The following is a 26,886-nucleotide window of genomic DNA, read 5'->3' as shown; positions in this document are numbered from 1 at the left end:
GCAGAAATAATAAAGCCAGGACTAAAGTACACTTGCTCCCTCCATAAAACTCTTGTTGTGAGCCGAGCATTTCCTGCATTACTGTATGGAGAGCAGCCTGCTCTCCATAAAAAAAAAAAAAAAAAATAAAAAAAAAATAATAAAAAAAAGAAAAAAGCAAAGGGAAAGCTGCTTCTAAAGCCACAGGGGCAGCCTAGGAACAACCGTGCAGTAACCAGACAGAGATAAAGTCATTTGCATCCGAGGACCTTTGTAATCTCAAATTAAATTTGTCGTTTCTCTTAACATTTACTTTGAAAAATTAACAAAGGTGGTTATACAAGCAGGATGAGGAAACTGTATTTGCTCACCACCCCTGCTCAAGTTAGCCGCCGTCAGGGACCTCTAAACCAGCCATCGCTCCGCGTAACTTACAGCCGGCGCTCCGGCTACCCTTCGCCCTCAGCCTCGATCACTTTTTACAGCTCAATCCCGCGCTCGATGCCAGAACCTTTCCACCGGACCCTGACACGGCAACTCCACCCGGCGACACCCCCAGGGCCCCCCCAGGGCCCCCCCAGGGCCCCCAGCCCCGCGCCGCTCCCGCAGCTGCCCCAGTCAGTCTGCCGGGAGCAGGAGCACATCCCTGCGGGCGCGGAGCTCCGCGGCAACAGATCTTTGTCTGCGGGCACGGCGAGCCTCCCTCCCACCGGCTGGACCCCGTGCCGGGCTCCCGAGGCTCCTCCAGGTGGGTGTGCGGCGGAGTTTCCCCCCCCCCCCCCCCCCCACACACACACACACACGGCGCTGCCGCCGCCCGGCCCAACAGGTTGCGGAGCCCGGCTGCAGCCCCCGGGGGAGCGGAGGGGCCGCGGGGAGGGGGGGGTAGCACTAAGGTTGGGCCCCCCCCAGCCTCATTTTGGGGTCCGCACGGCGGAGCCCCCCCCGCCCGCCCCCCGCCCGGGCCCCTTTGTTCTCGCCACCCGGGCGCTCCCCCCGGCGGCCGCTCGCCCCCCCCCCCCCCCGGGGCCACGAGGAGCCCCCCCCGGTGCCCCCCGCTTCGGCGCCCTCCCTCCTCCGAGCGCAAAACGGCAACCGGGGAAACGCCGCCGAGCCCCCCCCGGCACCCCCCCTCCGCTCACGGCCCCGGGACACCCCCGGGGGGCTCCCACCGGGACACCGAGCCCCACGTCCCCGTCCCCCCCCCCAGCCCCGGCAGGTGCCCCGCGGAACCGGGCTGCCCCCTCCGTACCCAGCGGGCGGGGAAAAAGGGGTTTGGGGGGGGTCCGGTACCGCCCGGTAGCCCCCCCCCGGGGGCAGCCCCGCCGCTCGGGGGTGCCGGGGCGCGGGGCTCAACAGGCGGCGGAGTTTCGGGAGGGTTACACGGGGCTGGGGGGGGCTGCAGGGGAAAAGCGCCGCGGCCGAGCCACTTACCGGGGCTCCGGGGCTCCGCCGCCCGCATGCTGCCTCCCAGAAGCCGCCCGCTCCCCGCCGGCCCCGCTCCGCTCCCTCCTCCGCCGCCGAGCAGCGGGACCGCGCTCCGTGCGCGCCGCCGCCGCCAGCCCGCCCCCGCCGGGGCCGCGCACCGCGCACCGCGCCCGCCCCGCCGCCGCCGCGCCCGCCCCGCCGCCAGCCCCAGCCCCAGCCCCAGCCCCGCCACCGGCACCGGCAGCCCCGGCAGCACCGCCACCTGCCGCCCGCCGCCTCACCTGAGCCGGGGCCCCGCTGCCGCGCTCGGCCCCGCGGCCAGGCGAGAGGCGCTGCTCCCGGCCGGCCCCGCTCCCCTCACGGCCTGCACCGCGCCGCCGCCTCCTCCTCGTCCTCCTCCTCCTCCTCCTCCTCCTCGTCCCCGCCCGCCCGCCGAGTCGGCCCCGCAGCCGGCGGGCACGGCACGGCACGGCCCGCCCCGGCCAGGTGTGGGCGGGGGCGGCGGGGCGGGGACGGGCACGGGGAGGGAGCGGCCGCGGCCCGGGGCTGGCGCCTCAGGAAGGAGCCGGGGGGGCCCGGGCCGGGCAGGGGGAGCGAGGGGGGACCGAGGGGGGGTCCGGGGGCGGGCGGCGATGGCTCGGGGCCGGCTCCGAGGGGAGCAGCGCGACCCCGGGCGGCCGCCGCTGCCCTCTGTGGGCGGCGGGGAGCAGCGGCCCCCGGGCCCCTCTGTGCCCCCCGCTCCCCCCTTCCAGCCCCGCACCCCCGGCAGGTGAACGCCGGCCCGAGACCTGTTGCGATTTGGGTTCATTTCGGCCGCGTTTCGTTCAGCAGCCGGCACTTGGGAATTGTTTCAGCCCGCCCGCTCGCAGCGCGCTTCCCTCGGCCGCCCTCGTTGCCCGTGGCCCTTGATTTTTTTTTATTTTATTTTTTTTTTATAAAATGCTTTTATCCTCAGCTTGGTGGAGCTGAGGCGGGCGTCGTGCGGCCTGCTCAGAGGGCTGGAGGGCTGATCCGCCAGGTGTTTGGTGCTCTGTGGCTCATCACCCAACCCTCCCTGGGTGCTGGTGTTGCACCACAGCAGGCACTATCACCACAGCAGGCACTATCACCACAGCAGGCACTATCACCACAGCAGGCACTATCCCCGCCCGGCTCCTGGCTCGGCATTTTCACCCTGCCGCTGCCGCTCTCCTCCACACACTGCACTTGGACGGCTCAGGCGTTTCCCACGGCATGTTAATTTTTTCCCTCTGTGGTCTCCAGGATTCCTTCCCATGCCTGGCAGCTGTGTTTCTCTGGGATGTTTCGCCCTTGTCCTCTCACCCAGGGTGGTGCCAGGAGCCGAGGAGCTGCTCACGGAGTTAGCGCGGCTCCTCCTGCACCCTGGCGTTGTCCCCTTGTCCTCAGAGGAGCACAGAGCTTCAGGTTCCTGACAATGACACCACGAGTTCAGGGCGGCATGCATCACTCCGCTCTGCCCTAAACCCAGCACCCACAGCCAGCCTTGCACCTCTGCCGCACGGCGAGCAGCCCTGACACAGAAAGCCTTTGGTTCTGAGGCACTTCCCTCCCTGCTCGGCATCCAAACGTTGCTGCAGAACAGCCCTTCTGTGCATGCCACCGCGAGGCTGCGGAGCTTAGCGTAAGTGTTGCTGGCACGGCGCCACGCAGCACTGCCAAAGTGCCCATGGGTTCGGCTCTGTATTAAAATCTGGATGTGCTTCAGGATGCTTCAGAGCACAAGACCACGGGGAAGCTGGGAGATCCTCGCTGCCGAGCGGTTCACAGAGCTGCAAGTGGGAATCCAGACCCTCAGCTCCCACCGCAGCCCTGTCGGCGAGGGGGTCACATCAGCCCAGCCCCTCTCCGTTTGAGGTGGAAGCAACAGGCTTTTGAAGTTTGCATGAAAAATAGAAGGTTTGGGGTTTAATGCTCCTTTGCTAATCTTGTCAGATGACTAGCAGCTTATGAGAGGAGACACTGAAAAGTTGATCTAATTTGTGGGATAGATATAGATACTTTTGGACAGGTTCCTAATGCAGGTTCCTAAGCACATTTACAAATCTAGATTCATGTGACTGACACAGAGCTGCCTCATAAACTTTTGGTGCCCTGGAGCTTCTAGCCAAGACTTGCAAGTAAATGATTGTCCCATGGGTGTAAGCTATTAATCATCAGCATCATGAAACAGAGTTTTCACATACAGCTACCACCCAAAAATCTTTATTATTCCTTTGCACACTTCACACCCCTATGACGTAAAAACTTGGAAGACAATTAATAATGTAAGCCCAGGAGGCACTAGTACCTAGTGATCCACCGAGCACAGGACTGCCAGTCAGTCACCCCTTTACCTGTTCAAGGATTTGTAGCGGCAAGGCGCCGTAGCTGAAAGCAAAGGCACCTACCTAAGCAGTTTGCTTGCTACAGGATACGTTGGCATGTTGCCACCAGAGCTGATGGGGGTGTACAGAGTACAGTGTCCACCAGCCTATGGGTAGCACCCCGTTGTTTCACGTCTTGTGACTGCAGCCAACCCAGCCGTTCCAGAGGCAAGCTGTTCGGAAGGCAAAGTCCCGGTGTGCATTCGCAGTACCTGGCTTGGAGGTCACTGCTCATGGCTAAGCTCTCAGCAGCTCTTCCTTCCCTTTGATCAGATCTTCAGAGCAAACGCACACACCCATATTCTTGTCATGTGTGCCACTTGATAACAGGCTGGTGTGTAGATACTGTGGGATGGCTTTTGCTCACCTTTAACATAATAAATTAGTATAAAATCAAAAGACCAGGATTCTGAATTTTTTAAGACTTGTCAGAACAACTTCCCTTCTCATTTCAGGTGTTGCTAAACTCGCTAAATATTTTGGATGGAACCTATAAGCTGCAGAGCCTGGAGGAAGCTCATCCTTTCTCCAACTATTTTTTCTTAGAGGGACAATTCTGGCTGATGACTTTTTCTCACCTGATTTTATAGTAATTGTCAATTGTATTGTCAGGTCTTCTGGTCTGTTTCACAAGTGCCTGCTGCAATGCTCAACTTTGCGCTAGTGTAAGATAATACATCTCCATCTGTAGATCGGCTTGACAGCACAGCTTGAGGACCATATGGCCTTGACTCTGACTGCCCACCATTTTTTCAATATTACCCCCAAGACTCTTTCATTTCCTTTGTAAGACAGGGTTATTAGAATTCTCTGTTTTGCTCCAAATAAAAAAATATCTGTCTTGCCCATTTCTGTTTTTCTCTGATTGAAGGAGCTGCTGCCTAAGAGGGGTACACTGATGTTTTCTCTTCTGCAGCACTAGGTGTCTGGCCTGTGAAGCCTTTCAGCTGAGGATAACAACTTACCCTTAATTTTGCTTTGCTACAGATTGCACTTGGTTGAAGAAATAAAAGACTAATAAAAGTGCAGCCACAATGCCAAAGTGGTGTGTATTTCTGCTTCCTGGCTCAGCCACCAGCCAGCGGGACTGGTCGAGCCCTGCGAGTTTTCTGCTCCTCAGTTACCTTTCTGTAAAGTCAATGCAATTGCTTTTTCCTTCCTTCAGTGTTTGTCCCAGCTGTCTGCAGGGACATGGGCAGGATGTGTGTGCTCTCTTACCGTGGCATTGTGTAGTGCTTAGCCCAGTGAAGCTCCCTTCTTGATGGATGCCTTAGAGATCCTGCCAAGACATAGCATAAGTAATAACTCCTGTACTTCATTTACCTCCTCCTTATCATAACAAACTAGAAAGGTAAGTTTATTGAAAAAGAAGGAAGAAAAGCACACAGCCTGACAGCTGGTTCCTGGCAAAAATTCTGCTCCTGACCAAATAAAACATGGTAGAGGAAGGCCCTGGGAGTGCTGGCCACCGAGGGAGGAATTGAGGTGACCTCCTGCTTCTGCTGAGAGCCAAAGCCTGGGAGTGCAAATGGCAACCGGCTTACGGGAGACACTTCCCAAAAGCAGGAGGACACTGATTTGTTCAGAAAAGCAGACTTACAGATGAGTAATTCTTTGCAGCATGATCTCCATGTGTCCATGCCCCAGCGATACCAGTTCAGTCTTTCTCTAACCCTAAATAAATGGTAATGGAAAGAGCAGCTTAAGTCACTAAAATACATCATGTGCTTGTAAGTTAAAGAGAATGGCATAGGACTTTTGGTTAAGCTCACTGCTGGAGTGGTCTCTGCTCCTCTCTATTTCCTGACAGTTTGTCATACGTTTCTTTCCGTTCTTGTCAGGTCTGTGAGAACATGATTTGTGGCCATGGCTGCAACAGCCTCTGTGCTCAGCCTGTCCAAGGGCTGCTCTGGTGGCCCTCAGCACTGACCCCTCACCAGGCTGCAGGCCATGGGCACTCCAGAACACAGCCTGAACAAGAAGTGTCCAAGCACTGATCGCACAAGTATCGGAGCATTTCCCAAGCTGATATATCTATCCTCACAGGATTGCCGTGAGGTAGGAAATTGCCACTGTCCCCCTTTTAAAGATGAAAACCAGATGCAGGCAGAAGCTAATTGACTTAGCTAATGTAACACCAGAGCCTGTGGCAGAGCAGAGAAATGAGATCAGCATCCTGCCCCAGTGCCATGTGCCAGAGGACAGTTCGTCTCCAACATTTTTTTAAGATCCCGGTCAGTGCCCAGGGAAAATTACAGGTCCATGCAAATTAAAGCAGAAGCTTTCAGATCATGGCAACGTGGGAGGGAAAATCCAAGCAGAAGCTTTCAGATCACAGCAGCCCAGGAAGGAAGGGACTGGTTCTCACTCAGCTCCAAGTCATTCAGCAGCAGCAATAGCAGCCAGGCCTAGACCTGCAAAGTGACCGGGCTTTGGGGACTGCTGTGAGGAGGAAGCATATTTTCCTTTTTTTTCCCTGAGCAATGTCGGGGTGATTCATGACATTTGATCAAAACTCTTGCTTAATTTCAGCCTTGTCAGGAAATCCTCATTTTCACACTAGTAAAAGCACTAAATGCAAAAGAACTAAATTTCAGCCCAAGTCTTTTTTATTATTATTATTCATTTTTAGTCCATTTACTCTTTTATATTTAGTTTTCAGAACATGCTGATTTGTCTTCAGAACAAAGCATTTTAAAAGGAGCCATGAGGCAATTAACAAAATAGTAGAAACTATGTTCAGAGACCTTAAAAACACTTCTGTTTTAAAATTTGGGGTTTTAAACATGAGATGCAGAATGCCACTAACACAGCTCCTGTGTAGAAGAGTGGGTCTTGATTAAATGTTTGTCCTTATAAGCATTTAGACAGGAAAGGGAGTGGCATTGCCTTATCCTTGCGGCAAATTTATAGACCTTGTTAGCGAAGTTAAACTTTTGTGCTGACTAAGCTTTTCCACACCCTCTTCTGCAATAAAAATCCACCTCAAATTTTCAGCTCACAACCAAAGAGCAGATAAGTAATACAGAATGCTTCATATTAAAGCAAGGGAAGGATCCCAAAATACTCTTCTGCACCAAAAAAAACGATTCTGCCCAAATGTCTGCTTACTCAGGCAGAGCACTCCGCCTCTTACCAGCTTTTAATATTTTATCGGATTGCGAAGCTAGGGCTTTCCTTCAGATGTATCATCAACTTCAGGTCTGATTGCAAGATGGATTCTGCCCTGGGTCGTGGGTGCAGCAGCACCCTGTGACAGCAGCCACATGAGAGAGAGGCAATCGGAAGACCTGTGAGTGTAGCTGAGGGAAGGATCACCCTGATCGCAGCTCTGTTGCAATAGGGAACAGAGGTAAACAGGAAAAAATACATTGGGTCAACTTTTATATCACAAAAGGAGCTGATGTGATTGCTGTGATTACTTTTCTTTTTAATTTAGAAGCCCAGGTCTGGAATTTTTGAGGTACTGCATATGGGGGGTCCTATTTTCCTACCACAGACTGTGAGAGCTGGGACCCTGAAATGGCAATGGAAATTAAGTATTGTTCCTGTCAGCTAACCTCGGACTTTGGGATGCAGATGGGCAGGCTGGATTTGAGAAGTGGCAGGAACCCCCCAGGCACAGCACAGTTACTGTGGCTCCACTCTACCTATGAGGTCTACAAAGAAATCGAGCAGAAGAATTTGGGCACTGCAGTCTTCCACAGTAAAGGCACAGAGGAGGGATTTTGGGGGCTGCCCAACAACGTATGTGCAAGCTGGGATTTCCTGGGTTAAGTATTTTAGGCGCCAGAGTTGGCCAGTGCTACGGGCAGCCGTGAACTTGGCAGAAGTCAAATTTCACAGCTGCACTGTACCTGCTCTTCTTACAGCCAGCAGCGCATTTTCTCCATGTGAAGCTCAGCACCCCAGCTCTGTGCAAAGCCCCAGCTTTAGCACCCAACACACGAACAGTGTGGGGATGCCACAGCTGCTGTGGCAGTACACAGCGTGGCGGGGCTGCGACAAACACCCAAACACCCGTGATGGTGGGGATGCACGCGAGGCAGCCTTCCTCCTCCCCTCTGCATGACGAATCGTCACAGCACTCACAGGGCAGGGCTCGGCCTGGGAACAGGCCAGCACAAGGGATATACCACACTTAATCTCATAAGCTTCAACAGGAGGTAAATGCTTCCCAGAATTTTGCTACTCTAACACAAAACATGCATATATTACAAAAGTAAACTGAAGCTATCCCCTAATGATTTTGTTTTCCTTTAATTCATTCCTTCTGCCACCCCTTGGAAAAAAAAAAAAAAAAAAAAAAAAAAAAAGCAGCCAGCAGGAACCAGCTGTTTTGACAGGTCATTTAAAACCACTTTTGTAAAAATAGAGTTGTATTTTATGGCTTAATATTTTAGAGGCTGGTGACTGGTTAAACTTCTTTCAGCACCAGCACCTCTTGCTTTGGGCTCCAGCCTTCAAATAAGTCACTGGTTGTCATGATTTACTGTGTATACAATGGGACAAGTGCAAGATTTTGACAAGAAAAGATATTTGGGTGTTATTTGAGGAGACATGGGGAAAGTCACTTAGCTTGGTGTTTATATAGAATGGCTTTCTTGTTTCAGAGGTCACCTCTGTTAGAATAACAGGTGCAGTCTTCTAAGCACTTCAGACATCAGCTGCAAGGGCTGTTTTGTGCATCAGGGTGGTTATAGCTTTCCCTATCAGAAATAGTCCGAATTTCAAGGAATAAATTTTGTTTAAATTTAACTAACCTTTCCAGCACGGTTCCAACAGAAAGATGCAGCCCATTAGCATAACAATTACTTTTGTGGTGATAATGCTAATGTTTTTATCTAAACACTGTTCCCAATTATTATGTTCTGAGCAATGGATGTGGAAACCTGTTCCTGGAAAGTGCGTCCCGACTTTGAAGACAACCGTCTACAGGTTTAAGTCAGAGTAATAAAGTGGGTGAGGAGCAGGCAATAAACACAGTGCAGACTTTGTTCAAATTTGGGGATAAAGAGTTCCTGCAGAGCTGTTCAAAGTGGGGAGAGTTGGCTCCTGCAGCCACTCCGTGAATATTACAGAGCAGTTTTGTTTTTAAAAGCACCTTCAGCTGGCATTTCTCCGAAACTGAAGGGCTGGGTGTGCTCAGCAAACCTGACCAGCTGCTGCACCTTCCTGGCCGTGCCCCAACAGGGCTCGGAGCTGGGCCACCCCTGGGGACCCGCCACCCTCAGCAGCCCCACGCGCTCCTTGCTCAGACCACTTTGGAGCCAAACTTCCAAACACAGGCACTGAGCTCATCCACACCTCTATTTCTCTGCCCTGCATTCTCCCATCTGCAAGTCTTTTTAACAACTTAAGCCCAGCACTTGCCAGATCTGCCTTGTGCAGGTTCCTGGCCTGGGCTCCCCACTATGGTATCTGAGCACCTCTCAGTCATGCATGAAGTGATGTGACGGATGCTTGGCTCCGTGATTTGTTCTCCTTCTCCATTCTCTCTCAAGAAGGAGCGTTGGCCCTGCTGTGCTGCGGCTTTGTTGTGTTTTGGTGATGTTTCAGTTTGTGAGACTTGGCTGTGGCTGAGAGGCTGGGGGTGTCACCCACAATCTTCATTCTTTTATCCCCTAAGTGTGCTCTGTTGACATGTTGAAGACTTTCACAATTTTTATGTTATCTGTGCACCGCATTCCTCTGATACCAAGGATATTTGGTGTTGTCATGTATAATGACTAAACCCATCCAGCAGTATTCCTTCTTCAGCTTTTGGGTGCAAGTCAGTCCTTAACTCTTAGTGGTCAGGCTGGGAGCAGCACGGCCGCAGGGCTCTTGCCAGTTTAGACACCTTCCTCTGCATCATACACCACTGACCAGGGCTAGCTGCAGGATGTGGGGCTGCATGGATGCCTGCTCTGGCCCACTTCAAGCAGTTCTGTGCTCCTCCCTCCCCAAAATCTTAATTGATGCTATTCAAGGTACTCCCCAAGATTCACAAAACCCGAAAAACTATAGGCCTGTGTATCTTTTTTTTACTTTTCTTCCATGGAATATTAGCAGGAAGCTAGCTGCTTGGAGAGTTGGCTTTTTTTGTTTGTTTGTTTTCTCTCTCTCTCATTTCTACTTTGTAATTTTAATTACAGTGAGAACTCCACTTTAGAAAAGACACTGAAGGAAAAAAAACAGTGTGGTCATCAGATTCACATTTGGTTTCACTGGTGACTCTCCCCATCCTCCCGCCAGTTCTGAGCTGAACACAAAAGGAACAGCTTTCCAGGAAGAGAGGTGTAATAAAACAGGTGATTTTCAAAAAGCAAGCAAAGAACCCTAAATTCTTAATCAGTTCATCTTGGCATTCAGAAAACAAAACCTCTGCTCAAAATCTCATAAAATACAAAGTGATCTTTAATACAGTTCTACAAGTAAGTTCCCTCGGGCATTCCTGTGGCTCTCCATACATCCCATGCTGTCTTAGGGGCTGGCTTAGAGCGATGTGAACAGATGAAAGCAGTGCTGCAAAGAAGGGCAGACCAGCAAGCTTCAGCTGCTCTGTTTTGCTGTGAATGTGGGGCAAGAAGACCCTTCTCTTCTGCAGCTTCCTCCCACCCTTGCAGCCTTCCCCAGGACCTGGGGCCTGCAGCTCCCACTGAGACAAGCCTGATGAAGGGGGTGTCCATCCAAAGAGAGTCACTTGTGATATTCTATATCATTTTTGTGATATTTGCTTTGCATACAGCTGAATCCAGAAAAAGTGGGAAACTCCACCAAATCCACCAAAAGAAACAGACATGTCATTGTATTCTTACCTGATATTTATTATCCATAGCACTGACATTAGGGGCTGCACTGTAAACCAAACCACGGGACAGTTCTGGATTAAAACTAATCTGCAAAAAAGAAAAAAAAAAAAAAGGCAAGGTTTAGCCACAAAGAGTTTTCCCTCGTGCACACCTTGCACATGCTTGCAGCAGCAAGGAGCCTAGCAAGGAGCCTAAACGGAGTTGCTTTGTGCCTAGTTCAAATTTAAAAGGCTTCCACAGGTTAAAATGTGTGTCAGTACTTCCAGCTGTATGACCAAATGCAATGCTCGCCCTGGTTGCTGTGATCTGCTCTGGCCATGTAACACAGCTGTAAATTCATGCAGCTGTTTGCATTACCAGTGGGGCACAACGCAGCCGGTACCGGGGTTAGCTGGGGATATACTTGATCTTTCTATCCATTGCATCAGAGAGACAAAAGCAGAGAGAACCTCTGTGCCAGAGAGCGATTCCTCTCCCTCCTCCATTCTCCCAGTCCCTGAGCAGGGAGAGGGACTGCTACAGTGCCTGGGAGCAGACAGGCTGGAGTAAGGTCCCACACCAAGGGACGTGAGCTGAACATGGACAAGGGAAGAACAGAAGCTCATGGGAAGCACAAACCTTACTGCAGGTGACTGCATGGCACCTCCAGCCTGCTGCTCGTAGCATCCCCACATCCCACCGCCCTCCCTAGCCACCAGCTCCAGCATGGCACGTCCCCAAACCTGGCTGTCCCCTCCCAGCCATCCCAGTCCCACCTGCCAGCCTGCTCAGTGGGCTGCAGCTTCAGGTACATTTACCACATCCCTTTGGAGCCCGTTTCAGTGATTTAATTCTATTGTTAAAAATGTGTGTCTTAATTTCTAGTCTGCATTTGTCCAGTTTCATCTTTATTAGCTTTTATTATGCTGCTCTAATCTGCTAGAGAGCCCTTTAATATTGAAAGGCTAGAGACTGCCAGAATCCTCGCAAGAGCTGGGTTCTTGTTTCAGGAAGCTGCAGCATATGCTCTTTGCAGGAAAGCTTTCTATTTCTTTCAGTGTTTCTTCTATAAGCATCCAAACACAAGTTTCTATCCAAACACCATTTTTCTCAGAGGGGCAGAGTTGTGCTGCTGAAACTCGAGCATCTGCCTGGGACGCTCTGCAGGTGCAGGGGCTTCAGCAGACATTTGTGTATTGTCCAAGAGAGGCATGCAGGCATAGAAGCCAAAAACTTGGCTCTGAAGCCAGGCTGCAGATGTGCAGGCTGGGGGGAGACGTCTATGAGCAGTACTCAGGCTGTCTGCAGGAGCTCAGAGCAGGCCACAGGGAACATGAGCAGTGTCATGGCTTGTCCCAGGCTCTCGCCGTCCTCCCTGCATGTTCCCTTGAGGAAAGTCTTGCCACCAAGAGGGGCTAGAGGTCCCTCAACATCCCCTCGGGGTGCCTCCTCGTTCAGCATGTCCCTCACATCTTGTTAGCGCTTCCCCTGGTGCATGACCAGGCATTCCGTGAGACTGTACGAAAATGCTCTGAGAGTTTGCTTGGCGTCGGCTGGAAGAGTGCATCAGTCTTTCCAATGACATTTAGTGCTGCCATTCTGACTCTACAGATGAAGCTTTGTCATGCTCCCATCAAAACCTTCACCTTACAGCCTTCACCACGAGGCTGCACTGGGCTGCGACAGCCCAGCCAGGAAGGAAGTAATCCTTTCAGAACGTGAAGATACATCACCCCTCTGAAAATAATTTGTATGTAGGAAAAACACGCATTAGTGGGATTTGTTGTTTGTATAACCCAGGAACGGTTTTAATTAAACAATAAATCTAAGAAGCAATTAGGCAAAAAGGGGTTGAGGCAGAACTGGTATTTTGAGAGAAAGCTGAGATACTGCAGTTTAAAAATCAGCCAGTCTGCGTGTTCAGCAAGTATCTGCTACAGCACCTGTGGAAACGCCACAGTGTGGTGTTGCATAAATAGATGCCTATCAGGCGAGGAGCTCCATGGGTAGATATGTAATTATACAACTTAAAAAAAAAAGCATAATATTTATACTGCAGCCGGGATTGGCTTCAATCATGTGCATAATACATTTATTTGAAAACATCCTAATTATGTGTTTACCTGACAGAAGGAGCCATTACAATCACCCTGGCACATAAACCCATTTTATAAATCTGCCTGCTTTTGCCTTTACCCAAGAGACCTACACCAACTGCACATTTATGATTATTTATATAAATCTGCAAAATATATAAATAATAGTATTCTTAAAATATATCATCAAAGCACTCTGGACTTCTTTTTCTCTTCATTCTAGATCGTTGCAAAATGTTTTATTCTCGGAGATTTTCAGAGCAGGGACATTGCGTTTTATGCGCGTGGGGAAAGAAAACACATTCTTAACACTCTGGCAATAATAACAAACTCCCTGAAAGATTTAAATTAGTTAGTTCCCTGAATTAAATGTCCCATCTGCTGCCTCTCCTTCCCCAGGCCTCTTCTTGCATGCCCACCAGTGTGCATGCACTGGGTTTGCTGGTTTTTGGGGATGCTGCCCAATTCCAGCGGACTGCCCAGGGGCAGCTGGCGGCTGTGGGAGCCGGAGGCAAGCCAGGGCTGGGTGCACGTTCACTTTAAACCCGGGGCACTGAAGCGTTTGAGAGAAAGAAAAACAAGTGTTAAGAATTCTAGCAACTTTGCAAACAATCTTAAGGGGAAGCGAAGTGGATCTGGGGCTTGGCGACCTTGGCAATGGTTTTCTGAATAGTGCTTGCAAAGCTAAAGTGAATTCTGACTTCAGGCTGGCTTCATCTTGTACTCACAGGGCTCACTCTGTCTCTCCCCACCCTCTCTCTCTCTTTTTTCTGTCTTTAGAGAGAATACTTCACTTATACTAAAGAATGGCCTGGCAGCCTCAGCTGAACATCACTTCTCCCTCATTAGAGAGGAAATATTACTTGTAAATATTTTCAAACATGATGTTTTGTTGACTCCTCTTCTGTAACTCATCCTAATCATTAGCTTACATTTTAGACATTTGTAACTAAAATGCAATCATTTACATTTACTCTTCCTGTAGTGAAATATCTTATTTTAAAATTAAAAAAAAAAAAAAAAAAGAAAAAAAAAGTGGGGGAGCCATGGCTCTCCTTTCTGGTTGCATGTCCTGCCAGCCTGATTACACAATCTGTTACAATTACGCCAAGCTCTGCAGACCTTCAGGGAGCCATGTTATACAGTAGAATGACTGCTAATTGCTATGGGTAAAACCTTGAGCCCATCGAAGTCAATAGCAAAATTTCTACTAATTTCATAGACAAAATTTCTAAGACTATCTTCAGAATGATAAGCATCAATATTATTTAATGTACTAACTTGACTGAGAGGAAAACCAAATCTATCATCAATATTATATAGAGGCTAATAAATTCCATTTCTTGAATACTCAAGTTACCTGAAAATTTAAAATCTTTAGGTCATCAGTATTAAAAATACAGAACGCCTTAATTTGAACTGACTGAGCTATTTCCTTCTAACACAATTTGTTATGCCTCTGCAAAATTTTATGACGGAAAGCTGCATGACATGTCTGTGGGGTTTTTATGCCAAGGCAAAATGCAAAATGGCAGGATAGATCTGCTGAGAGGCTTAAAAATGTCATCTGGGCTAAGATTTGAGATCCAGAAGAATTTGTGTAAGGAAATTGCGAGCAACTGAAAGAGGGTGAATGAGATGTAAGACGCATTCCAGCCATGGCATGATGGATGGCTCCACATGTTGAGGACACTGGGTACCGTGGCTGCTGGGCTCCCACTTCCTCAGGGAGCCGTGGCCCATCTCCACGTCCTCCAGCATCTCCCAGCTCTGCATTTGCCTTTCTGACTGCTGCAGACTTCCTCGTGTCTCTAGTTTAGAGCACAGCCTTTGAGGTGTCCACCTCCTGCTTGGCTCCATTTCTGATCTCTTTCACAGCCATGCCCATCTGCCTCGACCCTGCTGTTTATCTCCCACAGGGACAACACTTGGATGCCTATCTATGTCTAAATTCGCCCTTCCCCGAATCCATTTCCAGAACTGACTGATGAATTTACTAAACTAGATACACAGTTTTTTAATATGATAGGGAGAATTTCAGAGAGGAATTGGAAATCAGACCCACGGTCTGAAGTGGGAGAAAGCTCTCACCAGCACTGACTCATTTGCATATTTTTCTCAATTTCATATTTGTTTCAAATTATCATTTCAGCTTGGGTTGAGCAGTATTTTTCAATGTTGGAAGATAACTGCAAGCCAAACAAATTTAAGAATCAGTACAGAAGAACCCAAAATCCTGACTAATCTTCATCATTTTTTAAAAGGAGAATCAGTCAGGATGAGACTAGAAAGCCATGCCTAACATAATTAATTTTTAAAACCTTTTTTTTGTAAGTGTATTTGGAATGAAAACAATCCTAGCGGTAATATTGCTCTATTACTAGAAATGAGGAAATTGTGAAAGCATAATTTTTTATAAATCATCATCCTCCGTCTTCAGAGAAAAAGATAGATGACATTGTCGTGTTAAATGATGGTGAGACATAATTAACTCTCGTTGATCATGGAAGGCATTGCATAGCACCATTTTCAAATCTGTAGCTTAGATAGTTTGCATCCGAGAATTTTGTAGGAGCCAGCCAGGAAATTATCCAGATGATTGCTGTTGATTTTCAAGAAGTTTGGGAACTAAGAAAAGTTCAGGGATCTGTTACAAAACTGACACTGTTTGAGTATTTAAGAAGATACACAATGGTAGTTGTCCATACCCTGACAACTAGCCACAACAAAAGAATCAAGTCAATAAAGCAGCATTTTAGTAAAGAATTAAAACTGGAAAATAGAACTCATCCTGTCTGAGTTTATGGAAAATTCCAAGCTAATTTGATATAATTTCTGAATAGCCAACAAGTTCAATTAAAAAAGCAATAGTTTATTAATACCATCTAGAGCAAGGCTTCTAATTGACTAATGCCAAACATTCTCCTTAACAAATTAGAAAAATACATATAAACATGCTAAAGATTAAGCGAATTGGATGGTGGTTCCTCGACAGTTTTGACAGAGGTTTGGCAGTGTAATGGTAAACGAAGATTACTTACAAGAGATGTGACTAGAGAGCCCTAAGGGATCAGTTCCTGGCCACGCACAGTTGGAAAGTTTTAACAGTGATGAAGAAGAAAGTATAAATTGTTAATTGTTACGTCTCTAGATGACACAAAAATTGTGGAAATACTGGAATGCAGAAAGCCCTGATAGAGGAAAGAAGACAGCCTGCACCAAAGGCTTGTGTTGGCAAAGTGCCTTCTTCACAGTATGCCCTAAAATAGCATTTGCATTCTCTATCAAAGGCTAAGAATATACTAGAAACCATAAGCTTACACTTAATACTTTTTATAATATGTATGTAGAATGTTATACAGCTTACAGAAATCTAAGAATGTGTGTTCAGTCACTCGGGCCAGGGAGGCATTAGCTGGAGCTGCAACACAATGGCACTTCTCAGCTTCTAAAAGAAAATTTGCAGCCACAAGATTGTGCTTCATAGCCACAAATGTGCCTATCCTTCATGAATTTGTCTAATCCCATTCTAAGCCCGTTTATGCTCTGCAGTATTTTGTGGCACAACTTTTAAAGTATATATATTTATGTATATTATATATATTGTGAAGAAAAGTATTTCCTGTTGTTGGTTTTACACCTATGACCCATTTCAGCTGGGAGCTTGCCAGTTCCTGTGCAGTGTGAAATAGTGTATAGTTTATCTTTGATTACTTTCCTTATATCATTTCTGATTTTACAGGCTTCTACTGTATCTCCTCAGCGCTGTCTTTAACAGAGTACATAATCCTAATCTTCCCTTGCACGGCTGTTCCATGAGTTGTTGCTCTCACAGACCCCAAGAAGGTTATGGAGGATTGTGCTAAAATCAGAGAACAACAGCAGGTGCCTTCCTGGCCTCTCTTCCCTGCTGCCATCAGTCACAACCCAGGGTTTTTCTAAGCCAGAAAAGGTAAGTTTGTTTTCAGTTTGTGATAGAATTTTATTTGATTAATCTGCTCAGTCACTTCTTGAACCCTGTCATCTTTCAGGGTGCTCAGCATCCTCTGGAAGCAAGTTCCTCAGCTTGTCTGCTTCTCCTCTAAAGGAGTATCTCCTTCACTTGGTGTTGAACTTCCATCTGGTTACTTTTGTCATGGCCCCAGCTTCTTTTATTGCAAGAGGCAACAGGCAGTAAATCCCAATTCATCTTTTCAAGACTACTCAGGATTTTATAAACCTCCAGCACAGCTGTGTCAGTCCAGGTTAGGCGTCCTAAGCCTTTCAGTTGTTGCTGTATTCGTGAACACTTGTGCTCCTTGGTGCTCTGCTCCGCTCGCTTCCAGTTCTTCTTTCTGCTTTTCCAGACAGAAGACCAGAACTGCACCCAGCACACGTGGCACATGGGTTTTATGGTGACCTCATGCTGTTTTCTGTTTTGGTCTGTATTCCTCCCACAACCATTCTCCTTGCTTTTCTGATCTCTGCTGAACACAGGCATGACATTTCCAGACGTTTCTCTGTGATAACCTTGAGATCTTTTCTCTGTGTGGTAACAGTCAACTCAGAGCCCAACATGTGTTTGAAATTAGATTTGTGTATTCCCATTACATCCCTTTGCAGATATCTACATTGATTTTAATGACATTTTATTGTCCAGTCATTCTGAATTGTAAGATCCTTCTAATCTCTTCACGGTGAGTTCTTGTCCTTTAGCCTTGAATAATACTATCAACAAATTTTGTCACTTCGCCATTCACCCTCTTTCTTTTCCAGATTTCTGGTGACTACACTGATAATGCCAGCTTTCATATCTCTTCCAATACATTGACATGATCTTTAAGTAAGGAGGGAAGGCAAATGAAGAAGAGGGAAGGAACTAGTACAGGCTGCAGTATTCAAGACATGGCTGAGGGTGGATTAAGAGGGCAAAGTTTCTCAATAATTCTCATTACTAGATTCACTTCATAGACCAACGCTGAGTGGTTTCCAGGGAATCTTCTGCAGTGAGTCCACAACCCCTTTCCTGGTGGTAGCAGCTCTCTAAGAGTCCATGATTTTATGTGTAGAGTTCAGGTTATTTTCCCCCCTGCGTATTATCTTGCAGCTACAAACACTGAATTTCATTTGCCATTTAAAGATTCACTCACTTGGTATTATGTGATCACCCTCCTCTCTTTGCAATCAGCTGTAGTTGTGTTTAGCTTCATTTCAGTCACTTGAATGATTTCATATCATCTTCAGACTGTGTCATCTCACTACTCACCCTCTGCTTCCAGATTTTTGTAAAGATGTCTTGAGAAACCTGTGCGCCCGCGATGGAGCTAGGGAACCCAGCAAATGGTATTTGCCAGCCTGCTGAGGGTAAGTGGGTGGTGAGGGAGGAAAGCGAGTGCTTGTGCTGCCAGTTTCCTGCTCTGGGGAAGAAGGTCCCTCCAACTGGCACGGACCAGCACTCCGCCTGCCAGGAGCCGCGGCTGTTACCCCACAGCCACCCTTCCTGGCGTCACAGGTGATAAACAGCAAGGAGTCATTTACTCAGCAATCCAGACTGCTGTGTATAACACAAGAGCAGGCAAACAATATCTGTTTTAGTATGAGCAATAGTAAACTCATTTATCTGAAAGCAAAGAAGGATGGCTGCAAACGGGGAACGAGGACTTTGGAAGCAGCCTCTCTGAGAAGGACTCGCGGGTCTTGGCGGAGGATCGCCTGCACAGGAGCTGCCAGCCTGGATTGGGGCCACAAGAGCTGGAGAAACTCAGGGTGTAGAAATGGAGAACCCAAATGCTGGCCCCTGTGCTTGGCTCTAGTGCAGCTGCTTTGTTGTTATACATAATAATAATGGTTTATATATGTGATATAACATTTTATTTATTATTTTCAAATTCATAACATGTAAAAAATATTATTTCCTTTGACGGGATTATTTCTTTTGATCACATTTCCTAGCCACCGGATGGTGGGCTCACCTACAGCTCAGCTATTGCCTCAGTTCAGAAGTTACTTGAGACTGGCGTAGATGGGGGAAGTGGGATGCCGGCAGGCTGAGCAGCGAGCACCAGTGAGCTACGGCCTGCTGAGATGTATGGAGTTTCCAGCAGGTTGCCACAGGGCTAATACTTAGAGTATTAATTAACATCTATAGTAATGATCTGCAATGGAGTATTAATAGCACACTGTGAACGCAGCTCATCCCAAAGCTCAGGGTGTTGTAAGCGCCAGTGAGGAGAGATAAATAATACAAAAGAGCTGCGAACCTCAGCAATACGAGCAGGAAATACCACAGTAAGTACACCCTGGAAGGACAAGTATTATTTCAGGAGTCATTCAGACCACAGGCAAATGGAGTCCTGTGTTTCATTTGGCCCTGTCCAGAATCTCAAAATGAGTGCATTTGGCCTGGTCAGGAGCTCATGTGTCAAGGGTGGATCTCATCAGGGTCCCTGCTGGAGGCCTCCGAGCCGTGCAAGGAGAAGGTGGCACTGAGGGAGGTAAAGGCAGCTGTGGGGACCCAGGCTGCCATCAGTGCCATTAGCACACCCCATCTGCACAGTAACTCATAGCAAAGCGTCCATGCTCCTGTCCCAAGGGTCTCGTTGGGTGAAGTAGCCCAGAGCAAGGCAGCTGCATTAACCCCAGAGACCTGAAAAGAGCTTGTGAGTCTGTCAAACCTGTGAGGCCCAGCATGGGAGGCTACTTGGTTTGGGTGACATGAGAGGATATAAACAGAAATTCTGTGCTGAAATCAAAGTATTATTTGCTTTAACAAATAATACTGATGTGTTCCTCATGGTGATACTGCTACAATGAGGGACAAATCCCCAGCACCAATAGTGGAAAGGAGAGCATACCTTCAGGAGCACCATGCAGGGAATCGTGTCCACCAGGGAAGAGTCAGGTTGGTCACCGCAGAGCTTTAAATTGGGGCTGTGCCTGCCAGCTCCCCACAGCTCCTTCCCAGTTGTCCCCTGGGGTCAGCCTAGGGTTGTCTCAGGCTCTGAAGATCCTCCACGGTTGCAGATGTTGCCTTCTGAACTGCCTCTTCACCACTGTGTGGCAGCACCAGATACTGCATTTGTCCTTGAGGACGCACTAACCAGAACACACTCTGGTTTTATGGACGTGGTGGTGGGACCCAAGCCTCCAGGTAGCTGCTGTGGCCTGGCTGCGGGGACAGGTGGCAACGTGGCCAGGTTGCAGCGCCCAGTGTTGCCTTGTAGACGAACCAGAGCTCCAAACTTTGCTCTGCCTTCCATCTGCCAGCAGCTTAGCAGCGTGTGAGGAGCAGGCTGGCAGCAGCACATCACAGGTAGCTCCTCATGGCCTCACCTGGAGCCCAGCACCCTGCTGCCAGTGCTGGCTGCTGGGGGCTTCTTGCGCCCAGCCTCCTCCTCCCTGCCTTGGCTGCAGGCTGGTCCTTCTGCTGAGGCCATCTTCCGAGGCTCTGGATGAATTCCCTTCCTTCATTTATATTGTTACCTTGAAGGTATTTATAGACCGAGACTGCATCTCCTCTGGCTCTCAACATTGCTAATTCATAAAACGTTGGTTCCTTCAGTCTTTCATGAGCATGTGGTTTAGTCCTGGTCTCATTCCTATGGCATACCTCTGTTCCTCCAAAACCTTGAGGGATATTTTTTGTATTTTACCCACGGACAAGTACGCACCGTGCTGCCCACCACTCTGCCGCCTGGGCCCTTCCAGGAGGGAAAAGCCCTGAGCCAGAGGGTTCTGTCCCCATGGCTGGGGCACAGCTGGCACCCCAGGCAGGTGGGGACAGAGCGGGGTGAGGGACAGGGAGGGCAAACACACCAGCAGCACTGCCAGCAGCCACACAACCAGCACTCTTCCCAGCTTTTGCAGCTGAATGGCGTCAGCTCTACTCAGAGCTGTTAAACTGCAAGATTATGTGGTATTAGCTTGGCTCTCACCTGTTAGCCTCCATCTCACTGCTTTCCAGATATCTGAGCTATTTCTTTTCTCTCTCCGAGGTCACAGGCTGCTGTGTCTTGCTGCATTCAGCCCATGGCTGAAATATTTCCAGGCTGCTTCGGATTTGTCCCAGTCTGTGCCGGGTGCCCGCTGGTGACGCTGGTATGAATGGTGTTAATTCCTTCTCCGTTTAATGAAACCTTAAATACAGGTGCCGGTCCTGTCTCCTGTGGTAATGTCACTAAAATTGTTCCCAATTTTGAAGTTCCATTTTTCTGGCTACTATCTGAGACTGTGACTCATCAACCAATTCCTAGCCCACACCAAATTCTGTGTAACTATAGAATTTTCATCCAGTTGTTAAGAAAACTTTGTTATAACACGACAACAAGAACTCCTCCAAGGATAACAGCCACGCAGGCAGCTGAGAAGCTGGCTGCACATGGGGGACAGCCTTCTCAGGAAGGGAAGAGGATTTATTGTAACAGCTGGAGGTGGGGTGGCTCAGAGAAAGTGCATCCACACCTGTACAGGGTGCAGAGTAACCCTTTGGGTTGCCTAGAGCATGCAGTTGGGTGCCTTGCAGCCACTGATTACAAAGCAGCCCTGATTACTTCAGAAATCCCAAAAATGCAAGCTGCTTGCAAGGTTCAAGGTGCATCCTGCATTGTCTTCCTAATTACCAAGTTTTTGTGTGCTCCACTTGCAAGCTCTTTGGGATGCATCCCTGGTGTGAGCTGTGTGCAGGAAGGAGCTGGGCAAAGAGAAGCTTCCCCATCCTCACTAAAGTTTATGCTGCTTTACAGTGCTATATAAACCTCTCTCAGCTTCTGTTCCTCAGATCACAGCAGCTCTCTCACATCTTGTTCCCTTCCCAAAACAAGGAAGGGCTGGGGAGCGCGATGCATCTGCTTCCCAGAGGGGGAACGAGAGGCACAGCAGCTCAGTGGGGTACCTGAGAATGGAGGTTATTGAAATTCTTATTTCCAGGGGAGTGCACTTAAAAAGGCTATGGATTATTTCCCCATTCCCCACTTGCACCAAGCTACCTTCTTATTTTGGAAAATAAAGGGTCCATGTGCAAAAGCAAAGGTGGAGTGCAGACATACCTGCTCCTGACACACTGGAAGATCTGAAGCATATTTGTGTATGCAGGAAAAAAGCGCCTGCTGCAAGCAGGCTTCCTGATCCCTGAGCTCCCCGCAGCTGTGTGGAGCCCTGGGCAGAGGCTGCCAGCTCGGTGAGACAGTAACAAGGAGAAGCAGGGAAGGAGGAGACTAGGGATGAGAAAAAAAATCAGTTTGAAACTTGCCTGCCAGAGCTGTGGGGAGGTGGGCGGCAGACTCCTGCTCCATCTTCTCAATCTTTCCTGTAATGGGATGCACATTTGGCCTTTCCCAGGCCCCAGATAACTCTCGTGATGAAGGGAAGATTATTTTTCAAGATAGTCTTCAGAGATTTCTTTTAAAATTCTCCAGTGTGCTGTGTCTGGACCTGCAGATTTACAGTATGTGGGTTGAGTTTTGTCAGATACTCTTTTACCATCTCCGTGTTTATCCTTTGCTCTTGGCCTCTCCAGCTGCTCTCTCATAAATCCTCTGCTTCCTGCACAAGAATCCCCAATTTCTTCATTATCATTACTGAAACTAAGCTAGAATAGATCTCTCCAGCCCAAGCCACCCTGGAGTCGGCCCAGCTCAGCCTTCAGTTGCTGCAGGACTCGAATTTATTCACCAATTCCTCTGCCCTTCTGTTCCTGTTTTTAAATAAAAATATTAATGCACAAACACTGCGGCGTGACTAGAGCAAAGCTGTCCCCATGGAGGATGTTTAAAATGCACAATTCAAGCACATACTGTATATTACAGGTATGCATCGCTTTGTCACCTGCTCGCCTTCATGTGGATCCGGCGTGTTTATATTTTTGATAGATTAAATGAATAGGTCACGGTTCTGCCCACGTTTATGGGCTGTTTTCTTATTTCTCATATCTTCGCTCTCTCCTGTAATTCTGATGCAGGTTTGTGGTTTTTTTTTTTTTTTTTTTTTTTTTTTTTTTTTTTTTTTAGGTTTCTAACCATGCATTCCTTGTCTGCCATGTATACCAGTGGGCTACCTGTGAGTTGCTCATGGGAAGCCAGGCTTGGGGCCCAGGAGCTTTGAGTGCAGCGCTCCCACAGGGTGTCCCATGGTCATGGCCCACAAGTGACATGGCCCGATGGCTGCTTGCAGCCGAGCAGGGACAGACTGAGGACATGGCACCAACCTGCGGGCCCTGGATCGCATGGTGGAGGTGTGTGGGTGAAGGCCTGGCCACCTCTGTGCCCTCGCTGGGTGCTTGGGCTGTCCTCCTGCCTTCACTCTTTTCTGCTGGTCACTGTGGGCTTGGTTCTGCGAGGTGCAGAGCAGCAGGACAGAACCACAGCAGAGCACCTGGCCTACACCTCCAGCACAGGCATGTCAGGACTCCAGCAGTGTTTCAGACACTCATTTAACTGTAGGAAGGACTTGGTGCCTAGCACATCCCGAAGTCGAGTCTTTTAAGTGAAGCCCTCTGTGCATCCTGCTCACCTGTGGAGCGTGGGAGGCCAGGTTCAGGTGCTGACAGCAGCAGCTGCAGGTGACTGTGGTTACAGAGGGACCAGCCCAAGCACCCCGTGCTCCCACCCAGCCTGGAGCAGGGCTGCTCCCCCAGGACACCCCGCAGTGCTTTTTCTCTTGGCTTAAGCAACTGCAGATTTCCTAAGGAAGGAATACTCCACCGCCTGCTTTAATCCCTTTTGCTGCGGTGCAGGCGACAGGACAGGGCTTGTGCTAGGCAGGCTCTGCAAAGCCAGCTGTGCATGTGCCAGACCCTTGGTATTTTGCATTTGGCTGTGCCGAGCTCTCCCAGTACCGGCTGACATCCCAGGCCTGCTGGCAGCGTCCCCCGGCGTGCTGGCAGCATCCCCGTCACCGCGGCTCTGCCTTCTCGGCGCTCGCTTGTCTGCCTGCGTGATGCCAGGCAATTTCGGACTGCAGCGCTGCTCTCCTGAGGAAACGCCGGCCATAGATTTCGGAATGGATATTGCCAAACAGTATATTGTTTTCATAAATCTCTGTAGATCTGCTTTATATCCTGGAGGCTAGACATTCTAATTATTGCTTCTGTTTTATCTAAATTGGCAACAAAGCCGTCTTAGCTCAGCTCGGAGCTGGTACAGGTAATTCTGCTAGACCAAATTTTGACCTTTTAAAGTTCATTCTGAAGTGCCTGCTGCACTCGCTGCAGCTCTTGCCTGGGTCTCCCGTTCTCCTTTCCCGGAGCCATTGCCCAATTTAAAACAGCAGTCACCATAGTTTCAATACATCGTGCCTTAAAGACGTAGGCAATTACTGTGTAAAATATCTCAGGAGCAGGACTAATATCAAAGGGCATTCTCATCCCCTTAAAACACCTAAACAGCATATTAAAGATCTTGTTGAAGTTAGATTTAAGCTCGTCTCTTCACAGTTTATTCACTGAAGAAAATGCCCTTCATTTCACAGTGATTTTTCTTCCTTTTCCTGAGAACGCGCCTGTCATGCGGGGCTTTCACAGAGCAGTGCTCACGTGTTGCAGCTGCATTTAAATAATGTAAACCAAAGCATCTCCCTCCTTAAGCTGGCTTTTCAATGACAGACATAGAATTAGCTCCATCTGAAATTCCTTATCCTTTCAATAACTCCCAGATTTTCTGTATTATGCCACATTTTTACTGTACCCCGTAGAAGTGGGATTTTTTCCTGTGGAGAGTTCATCAAAGTAACCCCTTGTTTGAGTTCAGTGCCATGTTCCCTTTCCAGCCAGCCCCAGCCCAACCAGATACCTGAGAACGCCCCCAGGCTGGGTCTGTTACAGGGAATGCTTTGCCTACTTGGCAGCTGATTTATTTATTTATTTTTTTTAATGTAAATGACAACCTTTAAAGGAAAGTGGAACTCAACTGTGGCAAAGAGCATGGAATGGTGCCGGCTGAATATCTCCCTACATGTCATCCCTTGGCATTTGCAGTAAAAATATTTCTAATTTCACAATTAGGAGAGGTTCTCAAGTGGTGCATCTGGATATAATTGTTGAGAATGTATTACCTGGTGTTTGTTTAAAGACAAACGGTGTTGTCTGTTATTATTCTTTTTTATATCCTAAATGTGAAGCAGTGTTTGCAGTGTATAGGCTCCTGATTAATTCTCTCATCTGTAGCACCATGCGTTGCCTTGGAGTGGTGATTTTGGAGATGTTTTTTGCCTTTTCCCAACCCCAGGTGACTGCTTGACACTTCCCCTCCAGTGCAGGAGGCAGCCTCTTGCCCAAACACCCATCGCCTGCTGCTCATATCCCACAAGGTTTTGGATAAAGGCATTAAAACATGTTGCAACTGTCGCCTTCAGCGCCTGAAGGCAAGTAACCCCACATATGTGTAGTCCCAGGTCGGTTCCATGGGGTTTAGGCAGTACTGCTGACTTCTAGAGGATGCACACACGTTTCTCAGTTTTTGCCCATGGAAGTTGCATTGCCTGTTTGAGCATATTTGCCCCCCTGGAAAGGTTCACCCCACTGATATATGCAGGGCACAGGCAGCCCTCTTTGCAAGAGGCATCATGGCATGGGAGCGTGTCCACAGAGACAATTATTTTCTGCTTTATTTGTGGTATGTTTGACTAAATACATGATTCTTGCCTTGTGCCTTCAACAAAACTTAGCAAACAGGGATTTCCACCTGTCAGAAAATGTCTTATATCTACTTGCTTTTCCCCATCTTTCAGCATTTTGTGCTCGGAACGACACAGTGTAAGTAGCTGCTTGTCCTGTGGTGGGGGATTCAGAGCCTGTGCGCACCTGCAGCTGCTCGGCCGCCCCTCTGCCCAGGGCAAGCTGCAGCCCAGGGGCCTCTGGCCAAGGCACAGGCCGTGGCAGCTCCTCCTGGTGCTCCGTAACTCATTTACCTAATGATATTCCACATACAAGCCTGTCTGTTATTAATGAGTCACTAAGTTTTCAAAAACCCTGCGTTTGAGCTTTAAGGTTTAAGCCCATCACGTGTGCATCCACTGATCTGCATGGCAATTAATGATGAATAGAAATGAGCTCTGCTTCTAAACTTGTTCAGTTTTTTTTCCTGCTGCTGTGGAACCTCACACACGCCCTGAGATGGGCACCAGGTCCTCATCCCCACATGAAAGCTCTTCATGGCTGCCACGGTGGCACTGGAGGACGTGGACCCAGGACCTGCAGAGCCAGGAGCAATGGAAAACACCTGCAACTGCTCCTCACTCCCCATCTCTTTTGGTGACGTTCTTGCGATTCCCAGGCACAAGCGGGCATTTGGATCAGCCCTGGCTTTGCTCCAGGGCCCTCTTCGCCTCAGATGACCTCGTTCCTTTGCTGTCATCTCCAGGACTCTGCTTGCTTCTCCCCCCGGCATGCCTGCATGGGGGTGGCTGGCACGCCGCTCCTCCCCGCGGTGCCTCCACGCGGTTCCCCGACGGTATTTCCGTGGCACAGCATCCCACCAGGCCCCTGCTCTGCCAGCCACATCACAACTGCCGTCACGCACAAGAACCTCTCCTTCCTCCTGCTTATTCCCTCGCTTTTAGAGTCAGCTCTGACACACTCTGCTTATTCCCTCTCTAGTTCTTCCTCAAAGTTTCCTCTTCTCATCACAGACTCATTTCCCTGCCCGTGCAGACCCAGAAACCCTCATGCAGAGCCCTGTTGTGGTGAGCCACCTCCTTCAGGCTGCTTGGGCTTTCCTCTCACCCACGGCTGCCTTGAACAGGTCCTGGATCTCCCTAGCGAAGCATTTCCCAAACAGAAGCAGCAGCACCACCCCAGTGACACAGTGACATGCTCCCACTGAGGCTCTAGCTGGTGCCCAATAAGGAGACAAAAAAACAAAAACAAAAACAAACAAACAAACAAAAAACATCAAAAATCCCAGTCTTGTCCCCATTTTGCTTAGTTCCAATGAAAGCTTTCCTCAGCTAGTTTCACTTTTCAAAACCTGAGCCTGAGATCTTTCCACCCACCCTCCCTCTCTTTTGCCCATCCACATTTTGTCCATCTAATCATTTGTGGATTTTCCTTTTGCTCCCCTCATTTGCTTCTTTTAAAAAAAATAAACCAATAAAAAAAAAAAACACACACAGTTTTTCTTATTCTGACATTCCAGATCACCAGAATTAGTACTTCTTTTTTTCCCTCTTGTCACTTTTCCAAAGTTGAGGAAGTTTGGCCCCATTCCAGATCGAAAGGGAAAAGTCAGAAGGCAGCCCCCACCCACCAGCCGTCTG

General features: G+C 48.7%; 2 protein-coding genes and 1 long non-coding RNA gene across 20 annotated transcripts in view; 1 reads left to right on the top strand and 2 right to left on the bottom strand.

The window, feature by feature from the left end:
- PTPRF (protein tyrosine phosphatase receptor type F) overlaps positions 1-1,825 on the bottom strand; it is a 364,428-nt gene extending 362,603 nt beyond the window's left edge. For 12 of the 14 annotated variants that reach the window (XM_084527745.1, XM_084527755.1, XM_084527746.1 and 9 more), the window contains exon 1: positions 1,414-1,490. The gene's annotated coding sequence lies outside the window, so the exon portion shown is untranslated. Of the gene's footprint in view, positions 1-1,413; positions 1,491-1,688 lie in introns of those variants that run through there. The other 2 variants (XM_084527751.1, XM_084527753.1) reach the window with 2 other exon arrangements.
- LOC311440626 (uncharacterized protein) lies at positions 317-26,727 on the top strand. 3 transcript variants are annotated; one of them, XM_084527765.1, is made up of 2 exons: positions 317-727; positions 25,704-26,727. In XM_084527765.1, exons 1-2 carry the CDS (start codon positions 328-330, stop codon positions 26,225-26,227), a joined length of 924 nt encoding a protein of 307 aa, XP_084383891.1. In that variant the 5' UTR covers positions 317-327; the 3' UTR covers positions 26,228-26,727. The 3 variants fall into 3 exon arrangements, 1 of the variants encoding a protein (XP_084383891.1); XR_014695491.1 differs by lacking the exon at positions 25,704-26,727 and adding an exon at positions 16,403-19,495 and having other exon boundaries at positions 453-727; XR_014695492.1 differs by lacking the exon at positions 25,704-26,727 and adding an exon at positions 2,671-4,183 and having other exon boundaries at positions 453-727.
- On the bottom strand, positions 3,601-19,698 carry LOC311440632. Of its 3 annotated transcripts, none has more exons than XR_014695494.1 (4): positions 19,494-19,698; positions 10,592-10,672; positions 5,010-5,070; positions 3,601-4,158 (listed from the first exon to the last, which is right to left on the bottom strand). It is a non-coding gene; the product is annotated as an uncharacterized lncRNA (long non-coding RNA). The 3 variants fall into 3 exon arrangements; XR_014695496.1 differs by adding an exon at positions 5,392-5,465 and having other exon boundaries at positions 3,601-5,070; positions 19,494-19,679; XR_014695495.1 differs by having other exon boundaries at positions 3,601-5,070; positions 19,494-19,697.
- Positions 26,728-26,886: the final 159 nt, after the last annotated feature.

This window comes from Aythya ferina (genome assembly GCF_964211825.1).
Source record: "Aythya ferina genome assembly, chromosome: 8".
NCBI lineage: Eukaryota > Metazoa > Chordata > Aves > Anseriformes > Anatidae > Aythya > Aythya ferina.
The sequence above is the reverse complement of the archived record's forward strand: the minus strand, read 5'-3'. Positions and strand labels throughout refer to the sequence as shown.